The 19,440-nt window shown below is 38.3% G+C and overlaps 3 protein-coding genes across 4 annotated transcripts; 2 read left to right on the forward strand and 1 right to left on the reverse strand.

The window, feature by feature from the left end:
- Positions 1-225: 225 nt before the first annotated feature.
- bbs12 (Bardet-Biedl syndrome 12) lies at positions 226-10,796 on the reverse strand. Of its 2 annotated transcripts, none has more exons than XM_057349482.1 (2): positions 10,603-10,796; positions 226-2,547 (listed from the first exon to the last, which is right to left on the reverse strand). In XM_057349482.1, exon 2 carries the CDS (start codon positions 2,545-2,547, stop codon positions 805-807), a length of 1,743 nt encoding a protein of 580 aa, XP_057205465.1. In that variant the 5' UTR covers positions 10,603-10,796; the 3' UTR covers positions 226-804. The 2 variants fall into 2 exon arrangements, with proteins under 2 accessions (XP_057205465.1, XP_057205464.1); XM_057349481.1 differs by lacking the exon at positions 10,603-10,796 and adding an exon at positions 3,701-3,761.
- Positions 3,911-6,064, forward strand: cetn4 (centrin 4). Its single transcript, XM_057349487.1, has 5 exons — positions 3,911-4,035; positions 4,656-4,811; positions 5,183-5,311; positions 5,462-5,599; positions 5,827-6,064. Exons 1-5 carry the CDS (start codon positions 4,033-4,035, stop codon positions 5,914-5,916), a joined length of 516 nt encoding a protein of 171 aa, XP_057205470.1. The 5' UTR covers positions 3,911-4,032; the 3' UTR covers positions 5,917-6,064.
- On the forward strand, positions 8,539-19,018 carry il21 (interleukin 21). The gene is made up of 10 exons (XM_057349484.1): positions 8,539-9,123; positions 14,025-14,064; positions 14,862-15,029; positions 15,637-15,688; positions 15,792-15,898; positions 15,977-16,021; positions 17,721-17,837; positions 17,949-17,984; positions 18,094-18,177; positions 18,563-19,018. The coding sequence occupies exons 2-10, from the start codon at positions 14,026-14,028 to the stop codon at positions 18,581-18,583; spliced, it is 669 nt and encodes a 222-aa protein (XP_057205467.1). The 5' UTR covers positions 8,539-9,123; position 14,025; the 3' UTR covers positions 18,584-19,018.
- Positions 19,019-19,440: the final 422 nt, after the last annotated feature.

A 19,440-nucleotide genomic window follows, 5' to 3' on the forward strand; every position in this document is an offset into this window, starting at 1 on the left:
CCAACATGGCGTCCGGAGCAGGATGCTTTCAAAATAAAAGGCTTTTAACTAGAACTTGCTGATTTGTTATCAGACATGAAAAACAGTGAATACATAATTATATATGTATAGTTTAAATGTAAGTATTCATTTAATAATACATATTTAAATGAACAAATGTCTTTAAAAGAAGAGATCCGATACACGCGTACACAAAATAAAAGCCATAAGACTTTTGTTTGTCAGACATGTTAAGAATTATACGTTTTAATGAACAAATACCTTTAATAAACAAAAGTGATTCGAGATTTGAGTTCGGACAAAAACACAAAATGAACAGTCCCATGGAAACTTTCATAAAGTAGTAACATTAGCTCATTTGCAAAATCCTGCTTTGTGGTACACATTTATGTTCACCTGGTGGCAGTATTTAATAATATACATTAAAAACACATTTTTTAGTTTCAGTGCAGTAAACATAGAGAGAGTCACAAAAAATCACAAAAGCCCCTTTCTTAAGAATGATCCTAATAATTTCATTAATTAATTCATTTATTCAATTCAACATGATAAAACAGACAGATAATTAATGAAACATTTTGATCCATTTTGATAGAAAATAATGATTCTCTGAAATCACATATTTCTACTACACTGTCCAACAGCCTCTAGTTAGAAAAGATGACATTTTGACGCAGATATATAGATGCTGACAATAGGTTGTACTTAACAAAGTGGTGCACAACAGTACAAACTAATGAAGAGGTTGTTTTTAAAGCCCTTAAAATCAAACATGCCATGTATCCTGACTAAAGTCCGTTCGTCTTAAAGAAACACAAACTCATTATAAACATTTTCTCCTTCACTGACACCTGTAATGATCTCAGTGTCAGACTGAAGAACAAGAAGCACCAGATCTAATGCTCTCCTCCAAGCTTCAAACTTCACAGTCACATTATCATACACAGAAGTCTCAGAATCTGTCTCCGCCTCCATCGGGGCCCATAATGCTTTAACACACACGGGTTCTCCGTCCTCGCGGAGTCTCAGCAGGCGTGTGACAGACGTCCGAGCCTCGGCTTTACATGAGACCGTCCCACAGTTCAGCATCAGTGTGGAGATATAGTCCATCCAGCCGTCGGCCATCAGCTGCATCACAACCTTCTCATGTGGGTTTTCCATCCCAGTCCGTGTGGATTTATAAATCTGCTGGATGCAGAGAAGCTCTGTGGCCGCCGCTCCCCGCAGAAGCTTCCCGTCTGTAAACGCCTGGTGCAGACGGTGAGCGCAGCTCCAGAACCGATCCTCCAGGCTTCGTAACTCGGCACGTACGGAGCTGGTAATGACCGCCGTGACCAGAGACGTGCCTGCAGCTGTTATGCTGATGGCGGTCGATTCATTTTTCCCGCCGTGGCTGCTGAACTCCCTCCATCGACGGATCTTCAGCCCTCGGCCCACGCATCGTTCGGTGAGCTGTGTGATGTATGACACGAGCACGGCACCCGTGGATGTGCTGAAGTCCTTCAAAATGTCAGTTCTCACACCTTCAACGACCAGAATGTTGTAGGGAATGCAATGATCCTTCAGCTTCACAGACACCGCACCGCTCACAAGCAGAACATCTACGCTCAGACGCCGCAGTGTTTTGGATGCCTTCTCGATCCAGCGCTCTTCACGGCTCGCACACGTCACGTCAGGACGATCTGTGACGTGTGTGATGTGTGCGGGCCGGTTAAAGCCCACGTGGCGATATTTCTCGCTCAAGTCTCCGGTCACCAGAGCGATTTTTAACGTCTGCTCCTGAAGGTGTTGAACCACCGAAGACTGTTCTGCCGACACCAGCACGACGTACCCGTGTAGCACACGCGAGTGTTTCTCGGAAGGGCCGGACACCGGACATGTGACCAGCTTTTGGATATCCAGCGCACTCGTGTTATATCCAGACTGCAGCTTGTAAGCTTCCAAAACTAAATTCATGGAGTCCTGACATCCGTGGCTGACGCCGTGTGCTACATGAGACACATCAGCGCTTTTCACAGCTTGAAGATCATTTGAAGTAAAGTGTCTGCTGTGCTTCAGTGTTAACCTGATATTTTGAGGGAGCTTTTCCTCCGTTTTCTTTCTCTCAAAGACGTCCAAGTCTTTCTTGCCGGACACTTCTTCCAAACATACAGCCGAGCGTCTGCACGCCTCCAAACACACCTCTAGTCCTTTAGTCATGGCATTTTTAATGCGTAACACACTTATTCCTCTATGCAGACAATCCAGTGCGACTCTACTCCAGATCCCGGTCAGAAACACCAGCGTGTTTGTCCCAGACCGGAGGATCTTCTGATGAGCCTGTATGGTCTCATTGAGCAGCTGAGCGACAGAACTGTCCATCTCTACGTTCTCCAGCAGACGTGCAGAGGAGCTGACCAACGCCACGTTACCTCCATCCTCATCCTGAATGAACTTCTGACGTTTATTTGGACCCAGAAAGGAATGAGTTGTGGTTGCAATGGCTTCCAGCTGCTGGAGAGCGATGTGGCGCTGCTGACCGATGGAGGCCACTGAAGCTCTGGACATCTGTTAGAGAAATAAAAAGATTTATTCAATGAAAATAGCTACTATTGGACCAGATTTTCTAATCGTAATGAATAGATTTCTTGTGAAGTAAATTTGTATGTGTTAAAGCTGCAGAAAAAAATATGAGACCACTCCAAAATTATATCTCGTCTTCTGAATTTACTCTCTGTGTTTTAGTAAAATTATCATTTTTATTTCATTCTGGACACTAGTGACAACATTTCTCCCAAATACCAAATCAAAATATTGTTTGTTTGTTTTTTGCATTTATTTGCAACGAGACAAACTGATAAAACTAACAAACAAAAAATGCAATGAAAGCATGATTTTTTCACAACTTTCATGCGTCTTTGCGTTCTGTCACATTGCTGTTGGGTGACTTTATGTCATTCCCGAGGTTTCTTTCTGTCGGAATTCAACACACACAGGACTGAAATTGACACAATACACGTAGAAATGATGTTTAAAAGCAAAACTGGAGTGATCTCTTACTTTTTTCCTGTAATAAAATCTCTAAATGTCTATTCTAGATAGTATTTCGAACCTTAAATGAAACTTATAAATAACTTATATTTACGGTTTATTGATTCACTAGTTATTACAACAGAAAACTGTAAACTATAAAAATACACTACAGTATAGGCTACTACAATATACGACACCATTTTTTACGTTGGCACACAATACAAATGCAGTCCATCTGGATTAACTCGAGTTAAGGTTTTATGTGGGCTCATGTGGTGTAAACCTACAACACTTTAGTTGCCATGCAGATTATGAACCACTATGTGATGACTTCTAATGCTTTAAATGAAAATCTCGGATATAAACAATGTATTGACGCTGCAAAAACATTTCGCCACGATGACTACGAATAAATACTCCCATGCTTTATCTGACGAGGACAGAAAATGTGTTTATATCAAAGAAGTCAACAGGAGTATTGATAAAGATACAGAACACATTTCAGTGCGTCATGCGAATGGCCAACGTAAATCTAGGCACTTCAGCCAACAACGTGTTAGCGAGTTCATTTACATTAAATTAAATTCCATTAAAACCTCTCTGTGTATCATTTTGTGTTACACTTTAAAGACAGCAGGACAAGCACAACAATATTCACTATAGTATTCATGCTGCAGAACATACGTACCTTCCTTCGCCACGTTATGTCGCGCGTGCGCAGTCCACTACCCACCGCACACGTCTACGGCAGCACGTTGCTAAGAGACAGACGCCAAACGAACGCAATTGTCAGTTAAATCGAAAGTACCAGACTACTCGCCGATGATTGGTCGACGGGATTACTATACAGCGAAAGGACATCACCTATTGGCCCAGACTGTTGTCACTCAGTCAGCAGGCTCCACCACCACACAAACAACCTCAGAGGAAACAACGTCACTGACAGCATTTCCTACTGTTATTTACTAACATTTGACGCTGTTTGCGAAGATTTAGTGTGTTTTTATTGACATTTCCGACATGGTAGGTGCACCCTATATTTACTTTTAAAACCTGTTGAATTAATTTACGTCAGGAGAAGATAAATTAGAGATGAATGTGCTGGTTAGCTGAGCTGTTAGCTTGTATTGTTATGGAAACCAACAGTTACATGAAAGGCAGTAAAATAAACATTTGTATTGATTTTATATCTGCCTTCCACTGCTTGTGGTACACAACTGTAGCTTTTTGCTTTGCGTGAATGTGCTTTATTAATGTTTGTTGGGATTAAACTAATAGTACCGTAAACCCACGATTTTACAAGTAATCTTAATTGCGATTTTACATGTAATCTTAATTGCGATTTTACTCAAAATGCCGGGTCAGATTATGCGTTCTAAAGCATTTGAATAACATGTAAATAACACATTGACATCTTTTAAATTACCTGTGTATTGGTCACTCATATTTGTGATTGCTTCTTTATACCAGTTTAAATATTTTAATGTATAGTTTAAATGTCATTTGCTTTGATTATTGATTTAATGCAAATCTTACCATACACGTTTAATACACTCACAATACAAATACAAAATGTAACGCAACGCCCCCTAGTGAACGTTTGGTTGCATCTCTGTTTGTGTCTTTCTGTTGTTTTATTCGAGGCTTCTAGCTTCAGAAAACCCAGTGGCACCAGTAACCAGAGGAAAAGAGCGGGTCCCAAACCAGAGCTGACAGAAGAACAGAGGCAAGAAATTAAAGAAGCCTTCGATCTGTTTGACACAGACGGGTCGGGGACTATAGATGTGAAAGAACTGAAGGTACAGTTAAACTCTTAGCTTGTACAGTCCTATACTCAGGTATTATATCATGAAGTCTAATTAATTTACATAAAGGACTTACTGAGTAAAACTCATCAGAAAATCCCATCTGAGTGATTAATTCCCACTACTGATTCTAAACCAACTTCATCCTCGGATGCTTTTAAACAGTATTGAAGATCCAGTGTATGTTCATTCGTTGGCTCATTTTCCTTCCCTATTTTGAGAACCACATAAGAAGATAATCTGATGACATTTTATCATAAAATAATTTGTCTGTGTTCAGCAGATTTAGATTTAAGGATGATTTGAAAGCATAAAAGTCATGAAACGTGTGTCCATACATTTGAATAATAGAGTGATTGCCGTAGGTTGCTATGCGAGCTCTGGGCTTTGAGCCAAAGAAAGAGGAAATAAAGAAGATGATTGCTGATATTGATAAAGAAGGAACGGGCACAATCGACTTCAGTGATTTCCTGTCTATGATGACACAGAAGATGGTACGTCTGCTTGTTAATAATAACAAAACTAATCAACCTATACATTTATGACCACTTTAAAGCGACCCGTGGTGTTTTAATGGCAACTTAATAAGTAAATAAGAAGAATTAACACCCACTTATAATGTGTGTCTTTGTATATTTCACAAGAGCGAGAAGGACTCCAAAGAAGAGATCCTGAAAGCATTTAGACTTTTTGACGATGACTGCACAGGCAGAATCTCCTTCAAAAACCTCAAGAGAGTGGCCAAAGAGCTCGGGGAGAATCTCACAGATGAAGAGCTACAGGTGGGTCTGGAAACACCAGCCGTGAATGCGGGGAAATCCACAGAAACATGGGGAGAATCTGTGTTTCTCCTCAGAAACTGACTAGTTAGTCAGTGCATAGTTAAGTGGCTTTAGATCTGATAAGATGTTACGGAGGAACGGCTGACATCTGTTGGAAAAACCTGCTGCAAAATAACATGTTTTTGTAGACTGTAGTTTTAACATGATTTCCTCTTTTTTTGACGCAGGAAATGATAGACGAGGCAGACAGAGATGGAGACGGTGAAATTAATGAGCAGGAGTTTTTAAGAATCATGAAAAAGACAAGTCTGTACTGAATCGATCCCCCATGTCCTTTAAGCTGTATCTGTAAGACTCTTAAAGTGTTGATTTGTGTTGCTATCTTTTCTATGAGGTTGTAAAAATATTTTAATGTATAATTATTTTGTACGATATTAAATACACAGTAAAAATGTATTTGCTGTATTTGTGTTGTCTGTCTGTGTGTACAGGAATCTGAGCAACACTTAACATGAATGTCACTGAATTACTAGATAAAATAGCAAACAAGTAAGTTTAGTCATGTTTAAATGGTTAAACAATAGATACACATTGATTCAAATTAAAACCACGGTGTTTGGTTTTCTAAACAGTGTGGACCTCAGATGCTGAATCAATCATTTTACAATTGGATTAATATCCTTCAGTGTTACACGTTTGCTATCAGATATATTTGCCAAACTGATATATAATTTATAAAGAAAAAATAACTACAACTACCACAGTGCTATTACATTACTGTCTCAAGTCAAGCATGAGGATAGTTCTGAGAGAAGCTCCATTATCTTTTTTTGTTTGTTTGTTTTGTTTTTGCATATGGTTATGCCATGAAATTCAGACATTTCTAAGTGTGCAGATATTTTAGGTATGAAGTACATTATTGGGACCCATAGAGGGCAGTCTCAGAAATGCCAGGCTTTTTAAAACAAAAAAACAACACTTGTGAAATTGCTTGTTATTAGTAAAGTATGACTCATACTTGTTTATTTGAAGAGTACTCCAACCACAGACATCAGATAAATGTGACAGACTTTTACTGAGAAAGGCTGAAAACATGAGTCAATAAACAGAATCAGCCCAAACATTTATTGTTGAAACACTGAAGCTTTGAAGGGAAATTAAACATGTCACCTCAGTCAAATCAATTCAAATGTATTGTCAGAGTGAAGTTAGAAGAAACTGAAGTGTAGCTCCCTCAGAAATCAACAAACAAGAGCTGACAGTGATGCTGTACGGCAGTGGTTCTCAAACTGGGGGCCGTGGCCCCCTGGGGGACCCCCAAGATGGATCCAGGGGGGCCACAGATTTTGTGGCATTTTATGAAATATAGAAATTTATCATAGATTTTATGCAATCAAACATCTGAAAAATGACACCACCAACCAAAAGAATTGAGGTTCCAGCATTGTATAACTGAATGTTTTTGGTTTAATTAAAATTCTAAGTTTAAGATTATACGTCTTTATATGGGGGACAGCAAAGCGATGCACTTAACACAAAGGGGCCTTACAACGAAAACGTTTGAGAACCACTGACTGTACAGGACAAATCAAGTGTGTCATCTGTCTCGTACGGACAAAATCTCACCTTTGGGTCATGTTGGAAAGTGTAGCTAAAGGGTTTTCTCAAGATGCAAAGTCTCAAGTGGATCAAGTAATGTCTTCATTGAAATCTACTAATGTGAATGAGTTAAACAACTGAATGAGAAATGATGTGTTCAGACTCCTAAGAGTGCATGGGATAGTTCAGTAATAAAAATACAAATGTTGTCATCATTTATTAAACTTGCAAGACTTCTTCCCTCGAACACAAAAGATGATATTTTGAAAAACATCTCAGTGTTTTCGTGTTCATATATGGAAGTCAATGGGATTCAGTGTTACCAACATTCTTCAAAATATCTCCTTTTGTGTTCTGAAAGTCATACAGATTTGGAATAACGTGAGTAAACGATGAAAGGATTTTGGTGAAATGTCCATTTTCTAAAGCATTTTAAAATAAAACAATATGGTTAATTTTCTGGTGAAATACAAGTTTACATAAATTGCTGTGTCCATGTTGGATCTATCCTGACAACTTTCCCCGTATTTTATTAATCCATTACAAATGTGCTTTTTTAAAACAAACGCAACTTGTTGTCACGATAATCACATTTAGCTAAATAAATGTGTTGTCTCGTGGTGAGAGAGGCCTGTGAGAGCAGAGACTCTCTGAACCATCAATATGACTCAGCCACTCTGAGAGAAATGAATAAGACTTTAATGAAATGACGGCACTCAGACCTTCATGACTAACACATCAGTAAAAGTGATTTTGCTCTTTGCGTGTCAAATTCAAGCCGAGAAGGCACGTTGCACAGGCCGCCGAGCCATGCTAAATTCAGCTTCACCTCGCAAATACATCAAGTTTCCAAAAATAACGCAAAGTGCCACCTGCAGACCTCACCTGTGTAATAAACAGGATTTCAGTCATTTGTTATTTTCCGAAAGGCAGAGGCGTTGGTGTTCTGCTCGCAGGGGGTGAAAGTTTGTTTACAAGTTTCAGACTCGAAAAATTCTCAATGGAAAGTAGGAAATGATGTGCGTCAAGGTGTCGAAATTTCAGCGCTGCCTCCATCTCTGAATGTCTGATGGTTTGATAATGATGAACGCCAACGCGAGCGTCCGTGACCCCGTGCGATGACCCCCTGCGATGACCCCCTGCCCCTTGCAGCTACTGAAAAGTTAGTTTTCTCTGTGTCATGTGTAAGTAATGAACACAATATTGATCTCCTCTTACATTACTCACGAAAAATCCGAAGCAAAACCCTGACGATATTTCAACCATCGAGTTACAAAGGACCAAAACGTAAAACGGCAGTACCATGTTTCTTTTGATCTAGGCATGTAGATGCCGTTCCATATACAGTAAATACCACGGTACATAATAAAAACACAGGACAGTACTGTGATGGTTTTGGATCGTAATACCACTGGAAGGAATCCACTTTCAACCACCTTCCATTATTCATACACCACAAAACAAAAGTACCGTGGTAAGCTAACCGATCCGTAACTTTACCATGGTACCACCACAGTATATTTCTCTACACTGCGCTCCTTTAATGAACGATTGACCTAATCAATAACTTGTAAAAACCAAAAGCGCATCTTTTCTCAGAAACGTCCCATGTCGCCTCTGTACTGTATGTGCCGCTCTGATGGAAAAATTAACTTTGAAGTCATAAATAATACTCCCACATACAGGCCTCTGGACAGAAACTTGTATCTAGTTTCCTCTAAATCTCTGCGTTTCCATAACAACATGTGTCTTCGGTTGTTTTCAGAAGCGGCGATCTGTTAACCCCCTAAATGCCAGGGAAATGTCACGGTTTCAGAAATGAGAATATTGTGTTAATGAAGTGAAAGACCCCTTTAGTTTTCAGTCAGACACCAAACGGCTCGCTGCCTCGCACCACGGACACTCCACTCTGACACCTTGCACTGGTATGTACTGTTTTGTTGTTGTTTATTTTTTGTAGAAATAAAGAGATTTACTGCGATTGTCCCAATCTGTGCCATAACTGCAGTCAGACATTCTATATGAATGAATTTTTGAGCTTATTTCCTTAAGTCATGACTAACTCTTTTACATATCTGTGTTCATGTATATAGTTATTGGATTGGTTTATGAAGCTCACTCAGGTTTTAACAGAAGATGTAATGTTTTATACTGGTGTACCTGTGACACCCAGAAAGGGCGTGACTTTCTCATTGAAGTACTCGAGACTGTCGAAGTGAAATAACCTGCTGAGGGAAACACCTCCATCTCCTGTTGACGTGTGCAGGTGTCTTTACAAACAAACGCACGAATGACACAGCCGCAAAAACTAAAACTCTTTGAATCCGTCGAATGTTTTGTTGGTTTTAGATGGTTTAGGTCAGTTTAGCAGGTCTCCAAAACCATCAAACTCGATCAAAATGAGATGTGGAAACCAGAAAATCCCATTATACTCTTACGAACAAGAACCTTGTCAAACAAAAGAGTTTTTTTTGTGGTGGATAAAGATTGTATCTATCAAATGATAAGAAATAGTTGTTCAACTGAAAAGCTTTTTGAATAAACAAAAATGGTTCTTCTATATGGCATCGGCCACATAGTCACAAAGAACCCTTTTTAGCACCCTTATTTTTAAGAGTGTAGTCAAGTTTAAGCTGGCTTTGATCTACAGGGACCTCACTTAATACTGTACAATTGCTAATGCAAATCATGTCTTTTCTTTTATTTCAATTAACGTTGAAATGTTGGATGTATTGAAATACTCAAATCTAAAAAGTGAAAGGCCACAAACCTTTTTTTAGACATTTTACATCAACAAGGATTTTTTTCCCTGCTGGTCCAGTCATTTTCAACATTTTTACTACACTTTCTTTACCACGAAAATGAATTATTATTTTTTATATTAACGGATTCTTATTTTTTTAGCAATATATTTTATTTCGTATGATTAAAACATGCTTTTATTATGTATTCTTATGTTTTTGCACATAATAAGAATAAGAAAGCAGAGGTTAGGTTATTTTAGGGTAATGGTTTGAAACCGCTGTAAATTATAGTTGGAGATATAATGTAACTCCACGACTGCTTAAAATTCATAAACTACACGCTTTTGCCACACATTAGTACACAACATTATTAAAGACATTAATCTTATATTCATTTTCTTACAATTTCAACTAAATCTCATTAGCCTTAAGAGAGGCAGCTCAAGAATTTGACAAATTCTATCAAAATTCTATTCCATCAATATCGAGTCATTTTAATTCAGCTTTATTATGGCAATGTAATTCTCCAGATTGAGAAGTAGGACACAAGGAGCCACGCATTCCATAGCAAAGCATAAACAAAGCACATTTATTCCCATCTTACATACAACCAGACCGGCCGTCCCCCGCCCACATCGCCCAGTCTTCCTGTGCACTTACCGTAAAATCCGCAAAATCGACATGCCTCTTTCTCAGTCTGAATAAGCCAGAAAACTGATTCACCTGCGTCTTCACACATGCCCCCAATATCAGTCGTCTGAACGGGCTGTTGACTTCAGCTGGGCTGGAATCAGTATTCTGCTCGAGCTTGTTGTGTCTGCACGTCTGATGTTCTGCGTGTAAGAGAGAAAGTGAAAAACAGAATATTCAACTCTCAACCTACACACAAATGCAAGCCTGACGCACTGCATGCTAACGTATAGAAAATGGCCACACTGAGCCACAAAACTTGAACAATATAGCTCGCATGCCGAGTAAACTCAGAAATAATACTCGAATAGCATCATTGTCCTACTTCTCAATGGCGTCCTCATTTGCGTTTCAGTCGAGTCCTGTTTGAAGACATGACATTGGTGGATCTTAGGGGAACTACAGTTTACAATGTAAATAAAACACAAAAGTGAGAAATACATTACATTTAATTGCCTTCATAAATCTAACCAGCGCACATTCTTCACCTGGATCTACAGCACCCATTACAAATATTTCTCAAGTACTTTTTTGCAAACTGTATATTGACACTGTGTATTTTAAATACTCCTATTTCTGTGCTATAGAGACAACAACACTGTAAACAAATCTTGAGCCCCATTTACAGTACACAATAAAATTGAGTCATCAATTTTTTGTTATATTTTGAACTAACCCTAACTCATTTTATTTTTGAATGTGCTTTTAGACATCTCATGTTTTCAACTTGCATTCTTAAGTAACGCCAACTTAAATGTAAACATTTTCAAACTATAGTTTTAAGTTCACCAAACATTGTCTTTTATGCAGCACTGTTTATTACAGAACAGTCCAAACAAAGATGCGCTAATCACAGCATTAGCGCTTCTAATATAATGCCTTTCATCAAAGCAACATTCAAAACAATTTTATAGTACGTGTGTTCGGAACCTAAGCAAACGCTCTCTTTAGCACAATAGTAACCTCTTAAAACCACCAATGTCCCCAAAACTCTTTATATGTCAATAAAACGGTGTACTAAACATTAAGAAGACTCACATTTTTCTTGTTATGCATAATAATGCATTAAATCACACAGAAATTCGACATTATTTTTATTTTTCAGTATCATGCAATGCATGCTGAGAAATCCTCTGCCCAGTCAGGTCTTTGTCACAGTTAATCTAACTTTTAAGTAACTTAAATAGTATATAGAAAAGGCCCTTAAAAGCCTTGTCAAGTTTACTCAAAATGTTTCCAACAATTGATATTAAGTTGGTTACTTAAAATATCAAAGTTACAAACCCACGGATTTACAAACCCACAGATTCATTTATTTTTAGTGAACCGTTCTGCTGGCTATATTTGCCTATAAGGGAAATAAAAGCAAACATTGACTACAATACTAATATTCGTTGATCTGGTAATATTTAATTGTCTTCATATTCTTTGCTCATGTGTTGTGTGTAATGTTTTGCCAAGTTTATACTCCAAACACAACAACACGCATACAAACCCACGCATCTTTAATGGTATATTTAAATAAAGAGCAAAGACGTCCATTTTCCAAAGGCTCACTTTTGACCACTACTGTATGAAAACGTAAGAATCAGACATTTAAATGCAATATATATGTTACAGATTTATCAATGAAAAATGATTTAGACATAATAGAATAGACAATAGAAAAAAATATAATACACATTTTTCATATCGCATAAAAACATACAACATGAATGTTTTATGAGCCCATGTAAGAACATCTTAAGGAGAACCCTTTGCAAGGATCTATTTAATAAACGTAATAAACTTACTGTGCCGTTAATTTACGTGTGTGTGTGTGTGTGTGTGTGTGCGTGCGTGCGTGCGTGCGTGCGTGCGTGTGTGTGTGTGTGTGTGTGTGTGTGTGCGTGCGTGTGTGTGTGTGTGCGTGCGTGTCAAAAAATTACAAATAAATATTGTTTTGCTCAAAGCTCGATCACTAATAAATAAAATTAGATAAAGACTTTGTCTTTGATGTTACTTTGAATATTTATTCTGTGAAATAATAACAAAATTATTTGAAAAAAATTATTGAAAAAATAAAGATCTGGTTTAGATGAGAAATGTTCAAACTGAAAGCTCTGATCATATATCAGATCAATTTGAGCAGACATTGTACAGTATTTATGTGGAGGGAAATCAAATTAAAAACCACTTCTAAATAACATCATTTACTATAAGATGTATAAGATATTGATGCAGACATGGTATTTTTTCAGAATATAAAAATCAGTCTCATCAGATGTACAGTATATGGCACCTGTAAAACTGTAAACCATAATGTGACTCAGTCCAGTCAAAACTGTCTGTCTCGCTCCAGCGTGAGTCAATTTGTTTGTAATCAGCTGTTTGTGTTTTTGACAGAATGACATTTTAAGTCATGATCAATAACTCGCCTCGATATTAGAACGCATCTATAACCCGCCCCCAGAAAACAAACTGATCAAGAGACAAATCACATCATTTCAATTCATTTTCTATAGAAATAAAATATGTTTTATTAATATAAAATCAATTTTTAATTCAATATTTTAATTGAAAAAAAGTTAAATTAAAGTTGTGATATTCACAGGAGGTGATTCAGTTTTATTTTTAAACAGAAACACAGCGAGTAAGAATTCTGTGCTGAATTTTACTTGGTTTCACCTTATAATGGAAATATGACAACAGAAACTGACTCATAACCTGAAATATCTGAGCTATAAGTGATCTTTGATCACCGTTAGGGCCTTTCCCCCTTTTAAGTGAAGCTTCTAGATTTTTATAAAAACTCAAATATTTTTGAGCGTTGAATTGAGTGTCGAGTCATTTGAAGGGTGTGTCAGAGGTTAAACGGTTAATCTTAAAATAAGACAAAATTTCCTTTAATGGAAACACTGAGTGACGGTTTTTAATGTAAACAATCAATTCATCCCTTTTAGACTCACTTTACACTCTAGTTTCCGCTGCGCTGCATTATTTTTGTATGCAAATACCAAATAAGAGATTTGGGACTTTTGTGAGGTTAGTCATCACAACATGTAAAAGTGTAGAAAAAAGGGGGAAAGATTTTGTTGCATTTTTTCATTTAAAAACAGTATGATTAAACTGATATGATTTGTTTGTCTGATGAGATTTAAAAACAAAAAAAGGAAAAATGAAGATAATGAAGATAATGAAGCCCTGTTTATGTTAAAGGATGAATGTGCACTATACTATTTATATTACTATTTATTTATTTTAATTATATTTTAATTATAATTCTTGCATAAGGACTATTCTACCTACGGAACAAATAAGCGTTATTTCCAAATGTTCTAAATAAAGATCCTCCGAACCATCTTGAATATGTAAAAATGTGATTTGTTTTCATCATTTCTTCTCACATTCAGAATGGACCGGATCGGGACAAAGAGGCTGAAACAGAGGCAGGTGGATAAAGGATAAAAAATCATTATAGGGCAGAACAAACAGATACATTTGGATGAAAAACTACAAAGACAAACCTTTTTCTGGTTGACTTTAAAGGGCTACTTCATCCGAACATGAAAGTTCTGTCATCATTTACTCAGCCTCAAGTCATTTCAGACCTGTATGAACGCAAATGAAGATATTTTGAAGAACGCTGACAACCAAACAACACATTGATGTCCATTGTATGAACACAAAACCACTGAGACATTTCTCAAAATATCTTCATTTGTGTTCCATTGAAGAACGAGTCATATGTTTTCAACCTCGTGAGGATGAATAAATGATGACAGAATTTTTTTGGAGGGGGGTCTTTAATCATTGGCAGAGCATGTGACCTGGGAGGATAGACTTTACAAATCCGCCTCTCCTTGAGCGTTGATGTAATAGCTCCGAAAACTACCAAAAACGGTGCTGTATTCCTAGCTGTGTATTGTCACGCTGCCCAAATATCTCTTCTCACACCTCCGACACAAAACGTTGGGGTTTACATCATCAGCCACAGACATCATCAATCTGCCCATCTCTCTCTCTCTTTCTCTCTCACTCACTCACTCACTCACACACACACACACACAACTCAGATTATTTGGAAGATGATCAATTTAATTTACGCAATTTCACCCCCCCCAAACACACGCACATACAATTTGTTTTCCAGGTGAAGGGAAATCATCGAGCTCTTGACATAACTGAAATAGGAAACTTCTGAATCATTTCGTTTTCACCTAAACACAACTCGTCTTCCATGATCTTAGAGAGTGTCACTTCGAGACTGGAGTAATCCCCAGCGCAACTTCATCGCCGGTCCAGAGGTCACTGGGGCCTTCCCCCGCCACAGTGACACGATGGGTACGACATCCAGCAACCGCCACCCACAACTTCCTGTTCGGCACGAACAGAGTCTTCTGATTGGCCGGAGGAGGGTTTGTTTCACATGCCCATGCGCATGACCTCATTTCCTATTCTGCAATCGGGTCTTGCAAAACATGTCACGATACTGCGGCCGCCGATGTTTAAGCGCAGACGCGAGGAACACCTGTGCTTTCTACAACTTCGCCATGTCAACGTCTACGTGTCCGGCATCTGAGATGATGTGTGAATATTTGGTTTCCACCAGTCCGAGATACTACGCTGAGCTATTATTATCTCGCAAAAGACAAAAAGTACATTAAACTTCCTGTTTTTGTCTATAATCAATATGGTTTGTGGGAAGCCGCAAAGAAAAGCACCTTTTCATATCCATTTAGTTGATGAAGTCTCTCTCTCACACACGCGCGGCCCTATTGCTGATTCAGAATGAGAAGAGGAACTGACAGCATTTTGTAGTTTCCTGCCAAGTGTGCAGAAAGTCTGGGTCAGGTTCATACACACACACACACACACACACACAGGCGCGCACACAAACAGAAACACACACAAACGCTGCATCCGTACACCCCCACGCTCGCGGCTCTCGATTACATCTCTCTCGATTGACAGTCGTGACGAAGGCCAGTGGAAAAGAAAAACTCATTATGTCCGTCCCTCTAGTTTTCCAATCTCCACGAGAAAGCGGTTTTCCTGGGTCCTGAAGGATATAAAGGTGAATCTCTACCTGTCGACAGTATGAAGGACAAAGCATTAGAGAAAACACAGAGCTGTTTTTACCGGGTCAAACATGAAGTTTGTGTGTGTTCTGCTGGCAGTGACGTGCTGGGCTGTAGCGGCGGCCGAGGAGTCTGCAACCATCCTCACGATCAGAAAAGCTATGAATGAACTCAAGAAGCTGGAGAAGGAATATAGCAGAGGAACGGTAAGAAGCTTTCTGATGTTCTGCAGATTCGGTCTTTGGTGCTGAACGACACTGACTTTTCGTTTTTCTCTAAACCAGGTCACTGACACAATGATCAACTCGCCCACCGTCAATGACATGAAGGTAAGAAAGAGTTTCGCTCAGACTTTTGACTCAAGAGGCAGTGAACGCGACGTCTAATGCGAGCGCATCATTATGTTTATTGTTTGACGGCGGTTTGTGCATGACTCAGTGAATCAGTAAACGTGATTGAACTCATTATTACACAGCCCACCTTTTCTAACAGCCTGGTTTCACTCGTACAACTCGCAACAGATTTATTAATCCACAGAAACAACATTTACAGGACAGAATATGTGGGTGGATTTCGTTCAACCGTCCCGCGTTTCAACGAACTCAAGGCGCATCTCCTTATCGCTGACTCTCCGTCATCGTTTTTCTGACAAACACCCTCTATTTTTGTAAATGCTAGTTTTAGAACATATTCAAGTAATGTTGCACGGCGAGAAAGCATTCGGTCAGGAAAAAGGCACGCTTCTTTTATGTGAAATCTGATGAGTAATATGACAACAGTCACTCTGAGACTCAGAGGAGTTTAAGAGTCGAGCTGTAGAATCATACACACAACTTGGTTTTTACGTTTGAACAATGTTTTATTTATGTTTCCAGTTTAGTTTTGATCTATTTAACAAAAGACATTTTTGAGAACAAATAGTTAAATGAAACCTTTTTGCTGTATATTATGGTAAAGCAGAAGTTTTGAAAACATTTTGGGTTTCCTCAGTTTCTGTAAAAGCGTTAAAAGCAGAAGGGAAATTTACTGTTGAGATGTATAGATTTCTGCAACCAGTACAGAGAGAGAGAGAGAGACACAACATTATACCGTATATTCCTTTATTCTGCTACTTAAATGTATATTTGGTTTTGTTAATCCTTGTTTAAAAAGCACCTTATTTCTGTTTTTATATATTGTCATATATTATAAACCACTTTAAGTTGCACTACATATATCACACTTTTTATTTTATTTTACTACTATTATTATCTTTCTTTTCGTTTATACTATTTGTGCTTGTAAGCTTCTCACTTAAATTGAAATTGAAAGAGAGAGAGAGAGCGAGAGAGAGAAAGAGAGGAGAGGAAGAGGAGAGAGAGAGAGAAGAGAGAGAGAGAGAGAGAGTGAGAGAGAGAGAGAGAGAGAGAGAGAGAGAGAGAAGAGAGAGAGAGAGAGAGAGAGAGAGAGAGAGAAGAAGAGAGAGAGAGAGAGAGAGAGAGAGAGAGAGGAGAGAGAGAGAGAAGAGAGAGAGAGAGAGAGAGAGAGAGAGAGAGAGAGAGAGAGAGGAGAGAGAGAGGAGAGAGAGAGAGAGGAGAGGAGAGGAGAGAGAGAGAGAGAAGAGAGAGAGAGAAGAGAGTGAGGAGAGAGGGAGGAGTGAGGAGAGAGAGAGACGAGAGAGAGAGAGGGGGGGGGAAGAGAGAGAGAGAGAGAGAGAGAGAGAGGATACGGAGACTGACGAGCAGAGACAGAGAGGAGAGAGAGAGAGAAGAGAGTGGAAGAGAGGAGAGAGGGAGAGAGAGAGAGAGAGAGAGAGAGAGAAGGAGAGAGAGAGAGAGAGAGTGGAGGAGAGAGAGAGAGAGAGAGAGAGAGAGAGAGAGAGAGAGAGAGAGACAAAGCTTTTACAGTAGTTCCAGAAGACACTTGAGCACTCGGAGCACAGATATATCCCAAATTTGCATCCCTCATCTGACTATAAAACTATTAAAGATAAAAGTGTAAATGTCACCCGTGTTAAAAACTTTGGTTTTGTTTGTTCTTTCTGAACAGGATTGTTGCATTGCTTCGGCTCTCAAATGTTTCGCATCCAATGTGATTTACCTTCCCGTCAATAACAAAATGGCACAGAGGGTGATCCACAGAGACCTTCTCAAAACCAAAACTGTTGTAAGTGAATTATGTCTATGTCTGTATTTGCATGTATTGAAATCAAATTTGTTCATATCAACATCAAACCAAAGGTCTTTTCACTCATGTGTTCATTGCTTTCTTTTATAGCTGAATAAAGTGTCCAGTTGCAGCAACGAGACAGAGGTAAGAAACAAAGCTGAAGCAAAAATAACTGCACATTGAGAAAAGTCTACGTAAGAATGAAATATCCCAACACAGTTTTCTAACGTCTATGCGTATCGGTGTGTTTCAGAAAGCCCAGTGCAAACCCTGTAACATGTACCCGATGGTTGACGGACGCACGTATTTAGAGAACTTTCAAACTCTTCTGCAAAAGGTTAGTAGAAAAAGTTAATCTGCAACAATGCCAGAACGCTGTCTTTGTAAACTTTCTATGAAAAGAAATTGGAATCATTTCAAACCTGTTTGCTGGTGGATTACTCGAAAACATCCAGTTTATACTTCACCCCAAATCAAAAGAAAGAAATAAGAATTTGCTTGAGGACAGTGAAGCTTCCTTAAATAACTAGTAACACTTAAACGTTTGGATTGGTTTGTCCAATAAATCATGTTACAATGACAAACTCTCAATGTATTAAATCAGCTTTATTCTGCTTTGATTCTGGGTTTTCTGGAGATTCACGGTGATCATCCGTGTGGTGTTTTACCTGGAATATGTTCTGCAATGAGATAACGAACGGCCCACTTTCTTCTTGTTCTAGATCTTCGTCAGACTGCAATAGAAATGAGTACAGTGAGAAAGTGTACGTGACACTACCACAGCAGAAACTGCACCGCTGCTCCGAGACCCTGCTACCCTATTTATTACTTATTTATTGAACATTTTCGTGATAATTTCCACTAGGAGATCTGTTCAAGGACTGTGAAGCAAATGTTTAGAACTTGTTGATTTGAATGAAAAGTCTGTAGCACCACCTGGCGTTGAGATCACACAACTCGTGTCTTAAAACCATTCCTGGAAAGAAACTGTGAGGTGGTTTCCCTGCCGAACATGAGACCCGATGCAAAAAAAACACAAGTGCTCTTTATGGAAGATAAGATCTTTCACAGTATCATGCTTTCTCAAAACACGATTAACCTTAACATCCGTCTGGAAAACCATTTTATAGATCTATATGAATCTAAACCTGATATCTCACAATGAGATGTATGTATTGTTTTATTGGATGATATTTATTTGATAATAAATTTTTTATCATATTTACTTCATTGCTGTGTCTGTGCATCTCAAAATATACTCACTCTGTAGGCCTTTTATGACAACTTTAATCATTTATATAATAGTAGTAGTATATACAATTAGTAAGCCCATTAAAAATGAAGAAATATATATAGCAGAAACATAAGAATTGATTTATGAGCCTTTTCAAAGTTGCCTACATTAGACTCGTATTTAACCAACGTCACGAGAGGATTATCCATGTGTATTCCTCTAAAGAACATGACTCATTATGTATTAAATCATACTATTTTAGTTCACTACAGAATTATTCACAAAAAAAAAAACATTGCGTGCCTTAGCAGATTTTATGAAAAGAAATTATTAAAATCTACTTACTGTAATAGAATTATGTTCCTG

The sequence above is a fragment of the Triplophysa rosa genome, linkage group LG13 (assembly GCF_024868665.1).
Source record: "Triplophysa rosa linkage group LG13, Trosa_1v2, whole genome shotgun sequence".
NCBI lineage: Eukaryota > Metazoa > Chordata > Actinopteri > Cypriniformes > Nemacheilidae > Triplophysa > Triplophysa rosa.

What these genes read in the sequence shown, in the direction of transcription:
- bbs12 (XM_057349482.1), bottom strand. Translation starts at nt 2,547, where the DNA reads ATGTCCAGAGCTTCAGTGGCCTCCATCGGTCAGCAGCGCCACATCGCT.
- cetn4 (XM_057349487.1), top strand. An exon ending in CTATGATGACACAGAAGATG is followed by an intron (nt 5,312 to 5,461) that starts GTACGTCTGCTT and finishes ATATTTCACAAG; the next exon opens with AGCGAGAAGGACTCCAAAGA. An exon ending in TCACAGATGAAGAGCTACAG is followed by an intron (nt 5,600 to 5,826) that starts GTGGGTCTGGAA and finishes TTTTTGACGCAG; the next exon opens with GAAATGATAGACGAGGCAGA.
- il21 (XM_057349484.1), top strand. Translation starts at nt 14,026, where the DNA reads ATGGACCGGATCGGGACAAAGAGGCTGAAACAGAGGCAG. An exon ending in GGGTCCTGAAGGATATAAAG is followed by an intron (nt 15,689 to 15,791) that starts GTGAATCTCTAC and finishes TTCTGCTGGCAG; the next exon opens with TGACGTGCTGGGCTGTAGCG. An exon ending in GTTGCAGCAACGAGACAGAG is followed by an intron (nt 17,985 to 18,093) that starts GTAAGAAACAAA and finishes GGTGTGTTTCAG; the next exon opens with AAAGCCCAGTGCAAACCCTG.